The following is a 21,972-nucleotide window of genomic DNA, read 5'->3' as shown; positions in this document are numbered from 1 at the left end:
CCCATTTCCATACCAACTTTACCCCCCTAATAATTCGCATTAGCATACAAGTTTTAAGAACTTTTTAATATGGTCTACAAAAATGTTGGAACAATGACGATGATGCTGATGACACACATATTAACTCATTTAATCCTAACAAGCCAGTGAGATGAGAATTAATTTTGCCCCCATTTTACAGAGTAGAAAACATACAAAATGAATAAGTAATGTATTTCCCAAGGTCATACAGCTAGTTAAGTGGTTAGTCTGAATTTAAACCCAGGCAGTCCAGCTCTAGAGTCCAGTTCTTCACCACACACACACGCACGCACACACACACACACACGCACGTGTGCACACACACTCCTACACCTTGCATTATCTAATCTTAATTTTTATAGTTAATATTTAAATTCCTCAAAAATATTTTATTGATTGATGCGTATACCTTTGTCTTTTATCTTGTATCTTCCCTCTTGAATGACAGTTTGGCTAATATAAAATTCTGAGTGGCAGCTATTTTATCTCAGGAGTTTAAAGATATTATTCTAATGTCTTCTGACATCTATTGCTACTGAGAACTCTGCTGTCAGCTGTCATTCTTTTTTAAGTAATCAGTCCCTTCTCTTTATTAGCTTTTCGTATTTCTTCTTTGTTCTTCATTATCTTTTCACATATTATCATTTGTTCCATTAAACTCATCTGAGACTTCTACCAAATATTCCCTGAAACCTCTCAACCTATTTTCATCTCTCAACTCTTTTGCTTATTTTCCCTGAGTCTACAGTACATTCTGGATGAATTTTTCAGTGTCACCATGAGCATAAGTAGCCTTAAGGCTAGACGGCTATTCCTCAGGACCAAGTGAAGGTCTCTGCAAAACTGAGGGTTAACACGAAGAGACAGAAACACATTTCACACACACCTCCTTCTCAAAATGAACCTGAAAATAATCATTTTACAACTCATAATGAAATCTAAGATTTTATCATACTTGCAAGCTAGTAAGTCAGCCTGCCACAATTCTTTTTTTTTTTTTTTGAGACGGAGTTTCGCTCTTGTTACCCAGGCTAGAGTGCAATGGCGCGATCTCGGCTCACCGCAACCTCCGCCTCCTGGGTTCAGGCAATTCTCCTGCCTCAGCCTCCCAAGTAGCTGGGATTACAGGCACACGCCACCGTGCCCAGCTAATTTTTCGTATTTTTAGTAGAGACGGGGTTTCACCATGTTGACCAGGATGGTCTCGATCTCTTGACCTTGTGATCCACCCGCCTTGGCCTCCCAAAGTGCTGGGATTACAGGCTTGAGCCACCGCGCACAATTTCATAAATGTTGGCAGAAGACACAAGACTACTGGGTCAGAGATGAAAGGCTTTATTATTTACAGAAAAGTAGCAGCCAAAGCTTCAAGTTCATTTGCATTAATTGTACATGCCCCACCTCCACCCCAATTGTGCTGGGATGATGCACAGGGCCCACATGAATGCCTAGACACACAGTGGGTTACAATATGGAACATTCAGCTTGGGGTATCTCTTCTACAGTTAGCAAAAGTAAGCCTGGATAAAAGTAAAATGTATCCAGGGCAAAACATTACCTCATTCCTACAAGCACAATTCTGATTATCTGGGTAAAGAGCAGTCAGGGACTTCCATTTCTGGTACATCCAGCAAAAGCGTGCACGCATGCTCAGGCTCCCATGTTGGATTGCTTTTCTAACCCTTCACATCAGCAAAGGGAGTCCCTTCCTATAGCAGCAGCTGGATCCATCCGGAAGTTGTTCCAATACTTAAGAACCAACTTTACACCCTTAAAGGCATCAGTCACCATCACCTACCCCAAAGACATCAGCGCCAGCAATAACCTGCTAGCCCACTTTCATCAGACGTCTGAGTTTCAGCTTTCGGTATCGCTTTCTCTTAAAGTTTCTAAGTTTTACTAAAACCTCTTCCCCATAGTATCTCAACCCTGTTTGCTTCCTGTAGGAGCCACCTCTATGATACCTATAGATATTCTTTTTTTTTTTTTCTTGAGACAGAGTTTCGCTCGTTATCCAGGCTGGAGTGCAATGGCGCGATCTCGGCTCACCGCAACCTCCGCCTCCTGGGTTCAGGCAATTCTCCTGCCTCAGCCTCCCGAGCAGCTGGGATTACAGGCACGCGCCACCATGCCCAGCTAATTTTTTGTATTTTTAGGCAAGACGGGGTTTCACCATGTTGACCAAGATGGTCTCGATCTCTTGACCTCGTGATCCACCCGCCTCGGCCTCCCAAAGTGCTGGGATTACAGGCTTGAGACACAGCGCCCGGCCGATATTCTTTTTAAACAAGCATTTACCCAGTTAACAACTTTATACCTAGTTAATCTTTATATTAAATTTTCTCTGTTCAAGTAACTAGATGGATTGTCTCTTGAATAGACTTCTGAAAAATAAATAATCCATATCTTATCTATTACAAAATATTTGCTTAGTTTAAAAAATAGGAAAATTAAAAAATAAAAAAAGCTTAAATCATAAACAGTTCCTCTATCTTGAACAAAACACTGTTAATGTTTTTATGTATTTCCATCCCTTTTCTCTATTCATAACATACAATTAAGTAGCTGGATTTTTATTCTGACATAATAATACAAGTAACTTTTCTAGTTTTACAGAATTGTCTGATTTACTGTATCCATATCCTTTCCTTTCTATTCACTCCTCAACCTCTTCCAACACGGCTTTTGCCACCATCACTTCACTGAAATAGATCTTGCTAAGGACTGACCACACATATGACCAGAAGTATTTTCAGTTATTACTGACAAGTTCTTCCTTAAAATACAGTCTTACTTTGTGTTGAATAATCTATAATTTCCCTGCTTCTTCACTGGTTTATCCTCCTCTGCCTGGCCTTTGATGTTGTTATTTCCTGGGGCATGACTCTAGGCCCCTTTCTCTTCCTATTCAAAATTGTCTCTCTGGACAATTTCACAATGTGTTTGATTTCAATTATCAGCTACCCAGCAACTGACTCCCAAATTTATATCTCTAGTCAATACTTACCCACTGAGCACCAGACCCATTACACCTCTCTACTACTTATTTTTGCTTAAATATAGCAAAATCTCCTGAAACTCAAAACACCTAAAACTAACTCAGGATCTTCTCCCTCTAATCTAGCATTCTTAAAGTGTTTGCGATTTAATAACTATCCTACCATCAATCTACCACCAAAAACAGAAACCTGAGAGACAAAATCCATTCCTTCTTACATCCCCCTCCAAATATCACCCAATCCTTTCAAATTTATCTCTCAAATACCCTGAAATCATTTCTATCTCTCATCTCCATAACACCATCTTAGTCCAAGTTGCCATTATTTCTTGGCCAAAATACTGTGATGACTAGCTGGCCAAATGAACATGGATACACACGCACACAAAGCTATAAACAACTATTGGTCATAACTTGCTTTAGTCACCGAATATATCAAGTACATTTTTCCTAGTTAAAATATAACCTAAAAATATATATTCAGGTTATAGTTGAACATTATCCTACGGTAACAGATATATCAATTTGTTCAGTCACTCTCCTATGGATGAATATTCAGGTCTTTTTCAGATGTTTGCTACTACAAATGGCACTGCAATAAAATATCCTTTCAAGTTTACCCTTGTGTATCTACTCTGTTGCTTCCAGATAATAGATTCCTAGAAGGAGGTCAGAGTATTTTAAATTTTAAATATTTACTTCACACAGCCAAATTATTTTCTGAAAAGATAGTATCCATTTATATTCCAACACTTTATTACACACTTGTTAAAATGCAAAGTATACATTTAATTACATATTACACATACAACATAGGTACATTTTATTGTATATAAACTGACCTCAATGGGGTCTTGAAAGTCTCTGCCAGGCAAAGAATGTGGAAGTATGAGAGCCTATTACAGGCAGAAAAATCATGATATAACTCTATAAACATACAGGGAGATGAAACAATGTGGTCTAAATAAACAGTTTCACAACACTGTGGTTTAATGTAAGTGTCAAGTCCAGAGAATCTTAGGAAACAGTAAGCAGATCCCTCAGATGATCTTTTACAGCTTTTGACCTCTTTAGAAAGTACTCCCTGTACTTTCTATGGAAACTATCATTCTATCTGACAAACAGGAAACTCCATCCGTCTTTTGCCTTAAACCTTCTGCAAACGCCATATAAACACGTTTCCAGGCCTCCTCTGCCACTAAGGTAGTGAGCAACACACCTTTGTTCCGTTATTCAGGAATATGCAAATTAGGCTGTAAGGAGAAGTTAGAGACCAGAGATGGTGAGGACTCCGTTTAGCCATTCAGCCAATAGGTAGTGTCAAGTTCATCTGGTTTCCAGAAATTTTTAAGGATAGCATCCAGTGTCAGCTGGGCCATCAGTGCAAACTGCAATGTGTGTGCAGGCATGACTACAACGAATCAGTGTTGTGATGGCACTCCTGGCTACACAGAATTTAGAAAAAAAGGAGGAGGAAAACTGTCATTACTTGCCGACAAAATGACTGTATCTCAAAAATCAAAACGAATCTAGCAAAAAAACCCATACAAGCGAATACGAGGTATGTGTCTTGCTTTCTTGCAATGCTAAGATTTTCAGTACAATGCTAAATGTAAATGGTGAAAATGGAACACCTCCCTTTATTCCAGATACTCGGGTAAAAACATTTTAATATTTTGTCATTAACACATGGTTTGCTGTAGAGTTTTCGTAGGTGTCCCCTACCAGAATGAAAAATAATTACCTTCTAGTACAGGTTGAGCAGCCCTTATCCAAAATGCTTAGCACCAGAAATGTTTCCAATTTGGGATATTTTCTGATTTTGGATTATTTGCATTATACCAGTTTAGCATCTCTAATCTGAAATCAGAAACACTCCAATGAGCATTTCCCTTGCACTCCATGATGGGGTTAAAAAAGTTTAGGATTTTGGAGCAGTTCAGGTTTTTGGATTGGGAATAATCACGCTGTACTAGTCTACTGAGAGATTTTAATTATGAATGGGTGTTCCATCTTGTCAAATGCTTTTACTAAATTTACTGCAATAATTATATAATTTTTCTCCCTTATTCTGTTAACATGATTAATTACATTAACTACTTTTTCAAATGTTTAATTCTGCTTTCCTAAAAGAAAGTTTTTCATGATATATTCTTTTATATTATATACATAAAAAGTTGCAAAACTAGCTAACCTTTACAAATATTCATAGTTTGTTCAGGATTCTTGCTAATGTATTCTAAAGGTATACTAGTCTGTTATTGCATCTTGCTATACTGCCTTTCAGGCTACGACGTCAGCGATAGCTGGCCTCTAAAGAAGAGTTGCAAAACGTTCCCTCTTCCTCTGTGGAAGAATGATATTTATTCCTTATTTGATATAATCCACCACTGAAACCATTTAACTTGGAGTTAATTCTGTGAAATCACTTTTTGTTATGAATTCAATTAATACTACAAATGGCATACTTCTTACTTTACCTTGACTCAGTTTCCATAAGATTATTTTTTAGAAAATTTGTTTTATCTAAGTTATTAAATTTTGCAAAAAAAACCTGCTTACAATATTCCATTATTATACCTTGTATTGGAATCTGCAATGATAGCCTACTATTGGTAATACCATTTGTTCCTGCTATTGGTAATCTATCTGTCTTCTGTTATTTCTTAATCAATTTAGCTAAAAAGGTTTATCAACTCTGTTGATACTTTGAAAAAATCAACTTTGTAATATTTTCAATTTCTTTTTTAGCTGCTAAAATAGATTTGATGTCTATTTATTTAGAAACATACTTCTTAATTTTCAAATATTTGAAGTTTTTCTGATGTCTACCATTGATTTCTAATTTAATTCCACTGTGGTCAAAGATCATGCCTTTTTTGTTTTTGAGAGACAGGGTCTTGCTCTGTTGCCTGGGCTGAAGTGCAGTAGTGTGATCACAGCTTACTGCAGACTTGACCTCCCGGGCTCAAGCAGTCCTCCCACCTCAGCATCCTGAGTAGCTGGGACTACAGATTCATCCCACCATGCTCAGCTAATTTTTGGATTTGTTGCAGAGATGAGGTTTTGCCATGTTTGCCCAGGCTGGTCTTGAACTCGCGAGCTCAAGCAATCCACCCACCTCAGCCTCCCAAAGTGCTGGGATTACAGACATAAGCCACTGTACCTGGCCATACTCTGTACTATTTCTAACTTTTTTAATGGACTGAATGTGTTTTATGATCCCGGGTATGACTTATTTTGGTAAGCATACCATGTGCACTTGAAAAGAAGGTGTATTCAGCAGTTGCAGAGGAAAGTGCTCTATAAATAAAGATCAATTCATTTAAAATCGCTGATAGCGTCATTCAGGACTCCTACATCATCTCTGATTTTCTGTCCACTTATTCTATCAATTTAAGAGAAGAATGTTGAAAGATTCAACAATCTTTGTGGAACTGCATTTTTAACAAAAAATTTAAAAGGAATCTCTTTTTAATTCTTTCATTTGTGATTCATACATTTCAAAGCTCTGTTATTAGGTGCTTACTCATTTATGTTTTAATGTTGTGATTATGTCTTTCTAATAGATCTTTTTTTTTTTTTTTTGAGACAGAGTCTCGCTCTGTCGCCAGGTGCCAGGCTGGAGTGCAGTGGCGGGATCTCGGCTCACTGCAACCTCCACCTCCCAAGTTCAAGCAATTCTCCTGCCTCAGCCTCCCAAGTAGCTGAAACTACAGACACACACCGCCATGCCTAGCTAATTTTTGTATTTTTAGTAGAGTCGGGGTTTCACCATGTTGGCCAGGATGGTCTTGATCTCTTGACCTCGTGATCTGCCCGCCTCGACCACCCAAAGTGCTGGGATTACAGGCATGAGCCACCATGCCCCTGAATAATCTTTTTATCATTATGAAAGGTCTCCTTGTCTCTGACAGTACTTTTCATCTTGAAGTATACTTCCATACTCCATGTAGTCATTTAAATCTTTCTACACTTGCTGTTTATATATTACTTATCTTTTCTCCCACCCATTTACATTCAACCTGTCTATAAAGTGTGTCTTTTTAAAAAAATGCATATAGTTAGGTCTTGCTCTTATGCCCTTTTAACTATTTTTGCCTTTGACTTAGAACATTTCATTCATTAAAACTGAAGGGCATTATTTATATTACTGGATATAGGTGTATGATATTATTTTTTGTTTTCTGTTTGCCATTTCCACTGTGTTTGTTGTTGTTCCTCTCCTCCTTCCTTTTGGGTTTTTTTTTTAATTTAAATATTTTCTTGGCAGGGCGCAGTGGCTTTCACCTGTAATCCTAGCACTTTGGGAGTCCAAGGCAGGAAGATCTCTTGAGCCCCGGAGTTCAAGACCAGCCTGGCCAACATGGAGAGACCTGATCTCTACAAAAAAATAAAATAATGAGCCAAGCATGGTGGTGTGTACCCGTGATCCCAACTACTCAGGAAGCGGAGGTACAAAGATCACTTAAGCCTCAGTAGTAAGTGTAGTCACACCACTGCACTCCAGTCTGGGTGACAAGAGTGAAACTCTGTCCCCCCACCCAAGGGGGAAAAAAAACTATTTTATAGAATTACGATTTATTGGTCGTTAAGCTATACATGTTTGCAATACTTTTCTTTAATGCGTGCCCTAGGGATTAATTATGTCCTTAAAGTTTCACAGACTATTAAATGTAATATGGTGTAACTTCATATAAAATGGAGAAACCTTACAATCTTATAGTTCCATTTCCTCCCTCCCTCTTTTATTTCATAGCCGCATGTGTCATCTATGTGTTATAAACCCAATAAAAAAATGCTACGGTTTCTGCCATAAGCATTCATGTAATTTTAAAGAACTTCTGAAAAAATAAGAATGTCTGTGGTTTCTGATGAGTATTCGGCAATCATCAAATTAAAGTGCCACCACATATAACGTGTCCTTTTGTTCTGAATGCTTTCAAACTCTTCTCTTTGCATTTGGCTTTCAGCTGTGTGACCATGATATGCCCACATCTGTCTGGTTAGTATTTATCATGTTAGGCTCTCCTTAGCGTCTTGAAATTCAGGTCTAGGTCTATCACCAAATATAGAAAAAAAGGGAGTCATTATTTCTTCAAATATTTTTTACAGCTGTTTGCTCTCTTCATACAGGATTCCAATTATATGGATGTTGGAATACTGTCCTACAAGTTCCGGAAGCTCCTTTCATTTTTAATAAATATTCTCTTCATCATGCTGGATCATTTACATTGATCTGTCTTCAAGTTCACTGACTTTTGCCCTTCCAGTGATAGCAGTCGACAGGATGACTTTTTGCTTTAGACACTGTGGTCTTCATTCTAGAATCTCCATGTTATTTCATTTCTGATGAGATTTTCATCTATTTGGGCATTTCAGAAATATCTTCCTTTACGTCACTGGGCATGGTTATAACAGCTGCTTTAATACCCTCGTCAATGAATGCCAGTATCTGGGTTACCTCAGAACAGGTCACCACTGATTGACTTTTGGGGGAATAAAATGGATCATTTCCCCGTTTTTTTCATACATTGAGTAATTTTTAAACTGTATCCTGATCACCGTGATTGATATGCTTTGGAGGAAACTGATTCTGTTATATCTTCTAAGAAGTGCTCATTTTTTTGTTTTAAAAAGCGCTTAAATTTGGCTAAACTCAAAATCTAACAATGAGTCTGAGAGTTATGACAGCCTAGTATATGTGTATAATTGGAATCCCTAAAGTGGGGCAGGGAGCTCTTATAATGCATTTTAAAAATTTACATATAAAGGAACAAAGAATTAAAGCAGATTTCTCATCACAAATTATGAAAGCTGTAAGATAATGTAGTGATTTTTTAAAGTATTGATAAGAAAAAATACAGATGGTCCCTGACTTAGGATGGCTCAACTCATGACTTTTCAACTTTATAATGGTATGAAAGTGATAAGCACTCAGAAGTAATAATAAGCACTTCAAGTGCCCATAGAGACATTCTGTCATCCACTTTCAGTATTTAATTACACAAGCTATTCAACACTTTACTATAAAATGGGCTTTGTGTTACACGATTTGGCCCAACAGTAGGCTAATGTAAGTGTTCTGAGCATGCTTAAGGCAGGCTAAGTTATGATGTTTGGTAGGTTAGGTATACTAAATGCGTTTTCAACTTAGGATGTTTTCAATTTACAGTCAGTTTATCAGGACATATCCTAAGTCAATGAGCACCCATATTTTAAAACAATGACTGAGAATTTTCTAGAAAACAATTTAAGATAACAACCCACAGATCCCAGTAGCTCAAAGAACCTCAAGCAAGATAAACAGTCCTACTCCTACCCCCACACCCGACACACACCCGACATACACACACCCGACACACACACACACCCGACACACACACACACCCGACACACACACACACACCCGACACACACACACCCGACACACACACACACCCGACACACACACACCCTACATACACACACACCCGACACACACGCACACACACACCCCCGACACACACACACGCGCGCACACACACACCCGACACACACGCGCGACACACACACACCCGACACACACACACCCGACACACACACATGCACACACACACACCCGACACACACACACCCGACACACACCCGACACACACACACACGCACACACATACCCGACACACACACGCACACACACGCCCGACATACACACCCCCGACACACACGCACGCACACACACACACCCGACACACACACACACACCCGACACACACACACACACCCGACACACACACCCGACACACACACACACCCGACACACACACACACACACACAGTGAAGCCACTCAGATTCTTCATACGAAACAAAATATGAACAGAAAATTTTCAGGGCAGCCAAAGAGAGGAACAAATAGTTAAAGCAAATTTCTCATCACAAAGTATCCAAACTATAACATAATGCAGTGACATTTATAAAGTGTTGATAGGAAACACCGTCAACATAAATTTTATACCCAAAGAAAACTTTTCAAAAATAAAGTAGAAACAGATTTTCAGACTAACAAAAACTAAAAGAACTCACTACCAGTAGACCTCTACTATAAAAAATGTTAAAAGAAGCTCTTCCCACAGAAGGAATAAAATACCTGAAAAATCAGAAACGTGAACCTGTAAAAAGAAAAGACCAACAAAAATGACCGAAATGAAGGCAAACAAGAAGGCATTTCTTTTATTTTTAATAATTCTAAATGATAACTGCCCATCTAAAGTAAAAATAGCAGCAACGTATTATGGATTTGCAGCATAAAACTGAAATGTACAACAACAACAACATGCACAAAAAGAGAAAAAGAATATTGTTGGCTACAGTTTTTTTTGTAGATGCCCTTTATCACCTTGAGAGAGGTCCCCTTCTAGTTTGCTGAGAACTGTTATCATGAACAGATGTTACATGTTGTCAGATGTTTTGTGGCATGTAATAAGACGATTATATGATGTTTTTCTTTAGCCTGTTGACATAGTGAATTACATTGGTTGATTTTTGAACATCAAACCAGTGTTGCATTCTTGGTCATGCTGCATTATCCTTTTAATCTATTTCTAGGTTTGATTTGGTGATATACTGTTGAGAATTTTTAGCATCTATATTCACATAAGATACTGATCTATAGTTTTATTTTAATACCTCTGTGTATGTGTCACATAAGATTAATGCTGGATTAATTAAAATAAACTGAAAAAGTTTGCTCTTTTTTTCTGGAGAAGTTTGCGTATAATTGATATTAAATGTTTGGTAGAATTTGCCAGTGAAGCAACTTGGGTTTGGAGGTTTGATTTTTCCTTTCCAAGTTTTAAAACTATGCAATTTTTGATACAGTTCTGATCCTTCCCCCCTCCCTGCTTTCCCCTCCTTTTCTTCCTTTCCACTTTCCCTTCTCCTCCCTTCCCTTTCCTTTTCTTCCCTTCCCCTCTCCTTTTTTGTCTCCTTCTTTTGGAAAAAGAAATCGGTTTTACTTCTCTTGGCACAGAGCAATATATGAAGGTGGCTATGTCCTGACTCCATATATGTCTTACATGAAGCTGTCCCTCAGATATGTCCAGTTATCTGCCACGTTTCAGTGTTAGAGAACTGGCAGTTGGCAGATGAAACACCTCAGGAAGGTTCTTAATGGCATTTCTGTAAGGAGGAAGTTTTGGGTCAAGTGGAAAAGATGAGACCCAAGAATAAATATCCATCCTCCAACTTCCTGGGGAAATCTAAACCCCAAAGCTTTTATGAAGAAAGGCTCCTCTCTGAGTGCTCTTTGAGAGGAGCCCAGACTTGCTCTTTGTCCGTAAGGCTGAGGCAGACAGAGGATGGGGTAAGCAGCAGACTGCAGACTCAAGGCAGAGGGGTGAAACGTATATAGGAGAGCTGAGGGGGCTGAAAGACACTAGAGTTCCAAGTCACAAATCCCACTCCTTCCTAAGTCATGAACAAAAGCTCTTCCTCTAGGACTAGTTTCTCCAGCAACTATCTTTACTGCAGGGCACACACAGAAAGGACAAACCAGGCAAAAATCTTACGGGTATGAAAGGTGGAGAGTTAAAGCAGCAGACCAAGAGACGGACATTTCCATAATAAACATTCATGGATCACAGTACTTTTGAAGACATATGCCACGATTATGGTAGAGAATGAAGCTATGACTGCGATTCCTAGGATCAGGAACCAGGGGAGAGTAGTCTCCCCATTGTAGATGTCCTAGGCAAGGACATCTTTTTTGTAGCAGGAAGGCACAAAAAAGAAAGGAACCGCACAAATAAAACCATTCTCTGCCTCAGGAGAAGGAGAGGAAAAGAACAAAAATAAATAACCATTCTCTATACAGAAAAATAAAACTCACCTCTATTTACTAATAACATGATTGTTTATAAGATAAATCCCATAGAATCTATTAAAGTATATTTTAAAGCTATTAGAATTATTAATGAAGTTAGAAAAATCACAGGGTAAAAAAATCAACATAAAAATCAATCGTTACAGTGTGGAGGATAGCTTAAGAAAGGAAATAAGGAAAAACAAAATGTAAAAAAAAAAAAATTACATATTGCAAAACCATGCAAATGTTTTTAATGCCACTGAACTGCACACTTAAAAATTTTTCAAATGGTAAATTTTATGTTACGTACCTTTTAGTACATTTTTTTTTAAATGATAGTGTCAGGAAGCGATTTAAAAGAAACAAAATGTCCTGAGCCGGCTGAGAATTTAAGTCTTTATTAAAAGTTTTTTAAAAAATCAACTGCATTTATATATACTGGCAAGGAACAATGGGAAACTAAAATTTAAAATACAGAACTACTAAAAACATGAAATAGGTATAGATTTATCAAAATACATGCAAGATCCGTATACTAAAAACTAGAAACACCAATAGAAAAAATAACTAAATAAATCATATTCATGGATTGAAACACTCAATACTGTTAGGAGCTAAAATCACTCAAAATGTACAATCCCAATTAAAATCCCAGTAGATTATTTTATAGAAATCAACAAGCGGATTCTAAAACTTATACAAAAAGGAAACGTAACTAAAACAGCACAACAATTTTAAAAAGGAATACAGTTGGAGGACTCACACAACCTGATTTCAAGACTTTCCATAAAGCCATAATAATGAACACAAATATGGCAGTGCCAAAGACAGACACGTAAATCAAGCCAACGAAGAGTCTCTAGAGTAGACCAACACATACTCAACTAATTTTCAACGAAGGTACAAAGCCAATGAAAGAAAAAGTAGTCTTTTCAACATCCATATGGAACAAAATGGACTTCAACTTATACCTCACCGTGTACATAGGATTTAACTCAAAATCAATTATAGACCTGAAAGTAAAAATAAAGTAAAACTCTAATACTTTTGGAAGAAAAATTAAGAGAAAATCTTTGTGATGTGGGATTAGGCAAACATTTCTTTAACAAAATAGCAAATGCATGAACCATAAAAGATAAAACTAGTAAACTGTACTTTCAGATTAACAACATCAATTCTTCAAAAGGTACTGTGAAGTCACTGAAAGGACAAGCCACAGATACAGAAAATATTTGCAAACATAGAGATTATAAAAGACCTATGTCCAAAATATGTAAAGAACTATCAAAATTTAGTAATTCAAAAAAAAAATTTTTTTAATGGCCAAAGGATTTGAAGAGATAATTAACCAAAAAAATACCTATGACAAACAAGCAGAAAAGATGCTCAACATCACTTGTCATCAGGGAATGCAAAATGAAACCACAGTGAGATACCACAAATACCTATTAGAACAGCTAACAATAGCAAAGAAACTCACAACACAAAGTACTCACAACAATGAGAGGCAATTTTTGGAAAAGAATCTGACAGGTTCTTCCAAAGTTAAATATACACTTATCCTTAGACCCAGTAAATCCCATTCCTACGTATTTATCCAAGATAAATAAAAATTTATTTTCCCACAGAAATCTATAGGCAAATAGTTATAGCAGGTTTATTCATACACTCCAAAACTGGAAATAATTCCATTGATAAAGGTATATAATCCACAATGGAGTAATGTAATACAGTAAAAAGGGTTAAACTACTAATACATGGATAAATCTCAAATGCATTATGCTAAGTAAAAGAAGCCAGCATTCTTAACTGTAGAGACAGAAAAGGGATCAGTAGTTATCAGGGGCTGGCAATGGGATAGGGTAATTATAAAGCGGTAAAGGGAATTTTCTAGGATAGTAAAATTCTCTATCTTGATCATGCTGGCGATTATAAGACAATATACTCTAAAAACTCATAAAACTATACACTGATATGAGTGAATTTTACTCTACGCAAATACCTCAATAAACCTAAATAAAAATATCAATTAATTCACAATGATTTTGCTCCTATAAGCCAGATCAGAGTTTCTCAAAATATAGAACCAATGTTTTCAAAATCACCTTTAACAAAGAATATTTGGCACAAATAACGTAGAATAGTAGTCTCCACACTAAACCAACTGAATCAATCCTTTCGGTAGGGCTTGGAATCCTCATTTTTACAGAACACCCTGTGTGATTCTGATACATACTGACGTTTGATAACCTCTTGGCCAGAGTATGAATCAATTATTTCTACTGTATTAAATGTGAACTTAAATGTCCTGACTATAGAAAATAAAGGTTAGAGGTATAAACAAATCACACAATATAATTTGACAAGAAAATTACCTCACATTAAGATAAATATTAATCTAATATTATATATTAAATACCAGCAGCTTTAAACATATTTCTTTTAAAAAAAAGGGTAGTATATAAGTAGCTCACTCTTTACACACAAAGATAAATGAAATATATATATAAGTATATAAAGTCATAAAAATCCAGAATAAAATGGGATTTTTTGTTTTGTAATAACACAGACATAGCAAAGGCCTTCTAAGGACCGAAATCTAGAAGCCATAATAGTGGGGGGGGGGGGGGAAGTCCTTCAAATGATTAATTTAATGTTAACATAAACAAAATATGGATAACATAAAAATATATCTTTATAACACACATGACAAAAGATAAATTTTCTTAAATCTGCAAGGAGCTCTTACAAATCGTCTAGATCAACGAACCAATTTTAAAATAATGGTGAAATAGTTTCTCGACAAAAAAGAAAAAGAAAAGAAATGACTTATAACCACCTCCTTTAGTTTCTCTTTCTCCCCCTCTTCAATCTCATTCTTTAACCAATTTGAATAGTGCAAGGGAATTTCCTACACCCACTTCTTCGTCACCTTAGGTCTCAAGTGTCTCTATGTGTTCTGTGCCAAAATTTTCAGAGAAGAGAATTCAGAGATGTTATTATTTATAGCCAAAAATTGCATTCAATTTTTAAACAGTGAGTTTTAATTATTAATTTTTGGTCTTAGGAGGACCACATTGATTCCTCCTGCCTCATTATTTAATTTTTATCTTATTAGTTTCTCTCCCCCTTTACTTGGACTATGGAATTAATTGCAATGGCCAAATCCTAGAGAGGGATCACTCTTGCAAAGGAGACATGATGTATACACAGCTAGGATCTGTGATGAATTCATGTTTTACTGAGGTTCTCAAAATGAAAAAATTGTTATTCCCAAGGAATAGTTCTACCTGAGGCATCCAGTTTGCGACTGGCTCATTATTACCAATTTACAAAAATAATATGCGTCTAGGGAAATTGTTCATTTTATTAAATTCTAACCATCCCTCCAAAACAAACAATGTGTTGCTTGATTTTGCTCACCTCCTCTCCTGACAGGTAATATGCTGCAAGCAGGCCTCCAATAAACCGAATGTTGACTTCAAACACAGACACCTCTGAGTTCTGCGAAAAACATATTGAAAATATTCACAGATCTGTAATGCTCTATAGTTTTCAAAATTCTATCAATACTTCATTTGTTTTTCACAAATACCCTATGGAAATTATTTTTCTACTTACTGCATCTTCATTTCTCGTACAACTGCAATCTCTTCTCTCATTTGTTAACGTTACTGAAAGTCCTCTACTGCTATCACCAGTTCCCTAATTGCCAAAACCAACGAGCCATTTTTATGTATCTTATTCAGTTCTGTGAAATTATCAACATATTTAATAATGTTAACTATCGCCCTTCTTCATGAAAGCCGTCATTTCTTGAATTCTGGATCTTGAGTCTATAGTAAGCACTCTCTACTAGTGATCCTTCTTTCTTCTGTTCTAATTACTATAGCATCATTTTTATTTCTATCTCTCCTCCTGGTTTTAAGTATTTTTCCTAGAATATATAATAAATGTTAAAGGAGGCACCAAAAAAAAAAAAAAATGGTAGAATGATAGAGTATTCAGTAATCATGTTGACAAAATTGCCTCCTGGGTAAGAAATTAACATAAATACTCATTTCGCATATAAACCAAAATGAAACCTAAATTATTTAGAAATAAATGTTAAAAAATTAAAAAGTAGAAGAAAGTGTGACAATATATAAATTTTCCTGAGAAAGCAGGTACTTAAGCATAAAACCAATAGTTTTGATACTGATAACAGACACATTTTTCTAAAACGCAAATTACCTATAAGAAAAAGAATCATGAACAAAATTAAATGGCATACAGATGGAAACTGTACAAATACAGTAATATTAATAACCTCACCAACTAGAGTCTCTGTGTTTATATATTGATGTAGATATTGCTAGAAATATTCTAACTCATGGAAAGAAAAGTAAAAGTGGCAGAGAACATGCTCAAAGAATCTACAGAAGATATACAACTAATATGAAAACATTCATAATTTCAGTCAAAATTAAAAGGAAAACCGTATTACTCTTAAGACTTTCCAACATTCATAGGCAGACACATCATCCGCTAACACATTTCTGCAGTTTAGAATTTTCACAATATGATGTGATTTTTTGATAACATGATTGTCATCCCATCCCACCCTGAAAGTAAAGTGCTTAATATTACTTCATATATTCCAACACCTGACATACTACAGGGCACGTATTAGACATTCACTAAATATGAGGAGGAAGGAAAGAAAGGCAGGAGGACCTCCATCCCAAACCAGAATTGCAACAATGACCGTCCAACCAGTGTCCCTGCTTTCATACTTACGCTCCTCCCCTACCCGCTATTCAGCACACGACAGTTAAAATGAGCCTTTTAAATCTTACATCCGTTTCGGTCACTACTCTGTGCAAACCCTGACAATGCCTTCACATTATACTCAGAGTAAAATGACCAATACGATCCAACATGTGCGGATCCCCTACAACCTCTTGACTGTCGTACTAATATCCCTTTGATTCATCTGGCTGTGTGGGCCTACTTGCTGCTCCCAGGACTGTCAAACTTGAAACGCCTGCGTCAGTCTTTACAGTTACTACTCTCTTATCTGGATGCTTCCTGTCACGTAGCTGAACAAATCACTCACTTCCTGCAGGTCTCTGAATAAATGTCACCTTACTAGAAATTTTTTCTGACCATCTAATATAAAATATTAATACCCTTCTAACCTTGCATTATTTCCCTAATCAACACATCATCACCTAACAATATAATTTACAAATGAAAGTATTTCATTACCGTGTGAACAATAACAATTTCATTCACACGGTAATGAAATACTTTCATTTGTAAAATTATCTTCCTTCACTACAGAAACAAAAGGTCTGAGAAATTCTAGAGGGACAGAAGGGAGAAACTGGATATAGACATTTTTGAAAGAAGTAATAACTGAGAATCTACTAAACTTGATGAAAACATACGCACGTAGATTGATCAAACATTGTGAGTCCTTTAAAGAATAACCTGCCTGGGCACGCCGGCTCACGCCTGTAATCCCAGCACTTTGGGAGGCTGAGGCAGGTGAATCATGAGGTCAGGAGATCAAGACCATCCTGGCCAACATGGTGAAACCCTGTCTCTACTAAAATACAATATATTAGCTGGGCATGTGGCACATGCCTGTAGTCCCAGCTACATGGGAGGCTGAGGCAGGGGAATCACTCAAACCCAAGAGACAGAGGTTGCAGTGAGCCGAGATCACACCATTGCACTCCAGCCTGGCAACAGAGCAAGACTCTGTCTCAAAAAAATTAAAAAAAAATAGACACATGGTAATAGAATTATAGAACAACAAAGTGAAAAATAAAATATTAAAACAAGGGAGAAAATAGATTGCCTTTTTAAAATTAGACTGAAAACACACTTTGCAATAATATAACAAAAGCAGGAAAGACAAGGGAACTGTACCTCTATTCTCAATCTGAATATCTATTAAGACAGAACCGTATAGTCACATGGCTCCCCTTGGGTCTCTTCTCAGAAGTATGACTTTAACAAAGAGTCCTTCCAAGGCCACCCCATGTGAAATACTAATAGCAATATCCCACCAGTTACTCCAATCCTACCTGCTCTTCTTAATTACTCCCCACAGAACTTATCATCACCATCTGATACACTGTATATAACTTATGTGTTTGCTGTTTTGCCCCCTACACCAGAACACAAACACAAAAAAAGAGATAAAACTCTGTTTTGTTGATGACTATATCCACAGAATCTAGAACAGTGCCTGTTGCAGAGGAAGCATTTGACAAATGTATGCATTTATTTATCTATTACTCAATTTGGACGTTTAAAATATAACTTAGGATCAACTAGACAACAATTACACACAAAACAAAAGGGAGATGAGTTAAGTTAAAGCATTCTAAGATCCTTATATTCTTCAGAAGCAGGATAAATCCATTGATTTTTTTTTCTGGAGACAGAGTCTTACTCTGTCACCCAGGCTACAGTGCAGTAGCATGATCACAGTTCCCTGTAGCCTCAACCTCCTAGGCTCAAGCAATCCTTCCTCCTCAGCCTCCCAAGTAGCTGAGACTTATTTTCTGCAGAGTTTAGCTCTGACTTTGTTCCCAGGCTGGGCTCAAGCAATCTTCCTGCCTCAGCCTCCCAAAGTGATGCCTGGCCTGATGATTAATTTTAAGCTCTGATATATATATATGGACCTACTTAGAGTTACCCTTAAAGTTTATAATGTCTTTATATATACTATACATTGAAAGAGAGAGAGAGAGAGAGAGAGAGAGAGAGGAATCTACTTTGGAGTTACCCTTAAAGTTTAAATATATATATTACATTGTTTATTGTTTTGCTCCTGACTCCCGAAACTGGAGGACAAACACAAAAAAGAGACAAAGGGGGACTCAAGATGGTGCTGTGAGAACAACCCAGGATTGGAGCTCTCGTTGTGTCTGCGGAGAGGTGAGTCTGAGCTGCATTTCCAGACTGATCTTTGTTGCCCACGGAACGGGGAAATTCCCAAGTGAGGAGGAGACGCAGGACGCCAGGCAGAACCTCCGCCTGTCAAAGCCGGCAGCCGGGGTGGCGGCGGCCAGCCCTGCCCAGCGCTCCCCACAGGGCGCGCTTGTCCGGGTGCCCTGTTGAACTGGCAACCGGAGACGTGAGAGGGCTGGACTTGAGACTGAGCTAGACGTGGACAGTGGGCCAGCCCAGGGGATTGCAGGGACAGAGCGTTAGGGGTGGCCTAGTGGGACGAACAAAACCGCGATTTCAAACAAGCCCCGTGCAGACGGCCCGAGACGCTCTGCTGGGGAGCGGCGTCCACCATTACCGAGGCAACCCGCCCCAACTGAGATACATGCCCATTGCTGACGCAGCCAGCCGTTGCCGAGGCAACCCGTCCCTACTGAGATACACGCCCACTGCTGACGCAGCCAGCCGTTGCCGAGGCAACCCGTCCCTACTGAGATACACGCCCACTGCTGACACAGCCTGCCGTTGCCGAGGCAACCCGCTACAACAGAGAGACTCCGCCACAGGGCGTGGCGGAGAACACAGCAGAACAGCGGAGCCAGGGCGAGCCTCACGACAGCAGGGCAGAGCCTCGGCAGGCAAACAGTGGCTAGTCTGCGTCCTAGCTGGGCAGGACCTCAACGGACATCCAAAAATAAAGCCCAAACCCCTCAACACAGAGCATTTGAGAAAAAAAAAGGGTTTTTTTAATGAGCTGTGTTGCAGCAGAATCAAACATAGCAGCCTAACAGCCCTGAATGAACAACAGAGCTCACAGCTCAGCAATTAAGCCCCTATAAAGTACAAACTGTCTCCTCAAGCAGCTCCCTGACCCCTCTATATCCAAAAGACTGACATTAGGCAGGCATCATCCTGGGACAAAGATAGCAGAAAAAGAAACTGGTAGCATCCCTCGCTGTGCCACAGCAGCTAGAGGTGCACCCCAGACAAGCAGGGTCTGGAGCGAACCTCAGCAGTCGTACAGCAAAGGGGCTAGACTGGTAGAAGGAAAACCAAGAAACAGAAATACTTCATCATCAACATTCTGGGTGTCCACTCAGAGACCCAATCGAAAAGTCAGCAACTACACAGACGACCAGCGGACAAATCCACAAAGATGGGAAGAAACCAGCGCAAAAAGGAGGAAAACACCCGAAACCAGAACACCTCACCTCCTAGAAAGGACCAAAACTTCTCCCCAACAAGGGAACAAAGCTGGACGGAGAATGACTGTGACAAAATGACGGAATTAGACTTCAGAAGGTGGATAATGAGAAACTTTGGTGAGCTAAAAGATCATGTATTAAATCAATGCAAAGAAACTAAGAACCTTGAAAAAAGATTTGAAAAAAGATTCGAGGAAATGATAACAAGAATGGATAACTTAGAGAGGAATATGAATGAATTAAAGGAGTTGAAAAACGCAATACGAGAGCTTCGCGAAGCATGCACAAATTTCAGTAGCCAAATCGACCAAGTAGAAGAAAGAATATCTGAAGTCGAAGACCAACTCAATGAAATAAAACGAGAAACCAAGATTAGAGAAAAAAGCGCAAAAAGGAATGAACAAAGTCTCCAAGAAATGTGGGACTATGTGAAAAGACCTAACCTACGTTTGATAGGTGTACCAGAAGGGGATGAAGAGAATGAATCCAAGCTGGAAAATACTCTTCAGGACATCATCCAGGAAAACTTCCCCCACCTAGCAAGACAGGCCAACACTCAATTGCAGGAAATACAGAGAACACCACAAAGATATTCTGCAAGAAGAGCAACCCCAAGGCACATAATCGTTAGATTCAACAGGGTTGAAATAAAGGAGAGAATACTAAGGGCAGCCAGAGAGAAAGGTCGGGTCACCCACAAAGGGAAGCCCATCAGACTCACAGCAGATCTCTCGGCAGAAACCCTACAAGCCAGAAGAGAGTGGGGGCCAATATTCAACATTCTTAAAGAAAAGAACTTTCAACCCAGAATTTCATATCCAGCCAAACTGAGCTTCAGAAGTGAAGGAAAAATAAAATCCTTTGCGAACAAGCAAGTACTCAGAGATTTTGTCACCACCAGGCCTGCTTTACAAGAGCCCCTAAAAGAGGCACTACACATAGAAAGGATCAACCAGTACCAGCCATTCCAAAATCACACTGAATGCTAAAGAGCATCAACATAATGAAGAATCTACAACAACTAACAGGCAAAACAGCCACTTAGCATCAAAATGGCAGTATCAAATTCACACATAACAATATTAACCCTAAATGTAAATGGACTAAAGGCACCAATCAAAAGACACAGACTGGCAAATTGGATAAAAATCCAAAACCCATCAGTGTGCTGTATCCAGGAAACCCATCTCCCATGCAAGGATACACAAAGGCTCAAAATAAAGGGATGGAGGAAGATTTACCAAGCAAACGGAAAGCAAAAAAAAGCAGGAGTTGCAATTCTCATCTCTGATAAAATAGACTTTAAAGCAACAAAGATCAAAAGAGACAAAGAAGGCCATTACATAATGGTAAAAGGATCGATATAACAAGAAGAGCTAACGATCCTAAACATATATGGACCCAATGCAGGAGCACCCAGATATATAAGGCAAGTTCTTAACGACTTACAAAAGGACTTAGACTCCCACACAATAATAGTGGGAGACTTTAACACTCCACTGTCAATACTAGACAGATCAACCAGACAGAAAATCAACAAGGATATCCAGGGCTTGAACTCAGACCTGGAGCAAGCAAACCTGATAGACATTTACAGAACTCTCCACCCCAAATCCACAGAATACACATTCTTCTCAGCACCACATCAAACCTACTCAAAAATTGACCACATAATTGGAAGTAAAGCACTGCTCAGCAAATGCAAAACAACTGAAATCATAACAAACAGCCTCTCAGACCATAGTGCAATCAAGTTAGAACTCAGAATTCAGAAACCAACCCAGAACCGCACAGCTTCATGGAGACTGAACAACTGGCTCTTGAATGTTGACTGGGTAAATAATGAAATGAAGGCAGAAATAAAGAAGTTCTTCGAAACCAATGAGAACGAAGACACAACGTGCCAGAACCTCTGGGACACATTTAAAGCAGTCTCTAGACGAAAGTATATAGCAAT

At 38.2% G+C, this 21,972-nt stretch overlaps 1 protein-coding gene across 2 annotated transcripts in view; it reads right to left on the bottom strand.

Moving 5' to 3' along the window:
• MAN1A2 (mannosidase alpha class 1A member 2) overlaps positions 1-21,972 on the bottom strand; it is a 177,181-nt gene that overhangs the window by 99,354 nt on the left and 55,855 nt on the right. For both annotated transcript variants that reach the window (XM_009001969.4, XM_078332860.1), the window contains one exon: positions 15,286-15,366. In XM_009001969.4, coding sequence (XP_009000217.2) covers positions 15,286-15,366 — 81 coding nt within the window. The remainder of the gene's footprint in view (positions 1-15,285; positions 15,367-21,972) is intronic.

Source organism: Callithrix jacchus, chromosome 7 (genome assembly GCF_049354715.1).
Source record: "Callithrix jacchus isolate 240 chromosome 7, calJac240_pri, whole genome shotgun sequence".
In the NCBI taxonomy this organism is placed as follows: Eukaryota; Metazoa; Chordata; class Mammalia; order Primates; family Cebidae; genus Callithrix; species Callithrix jacchus.
This window is presented reverse-complemented; position numbering and strand designations above follow the sequence as displayed.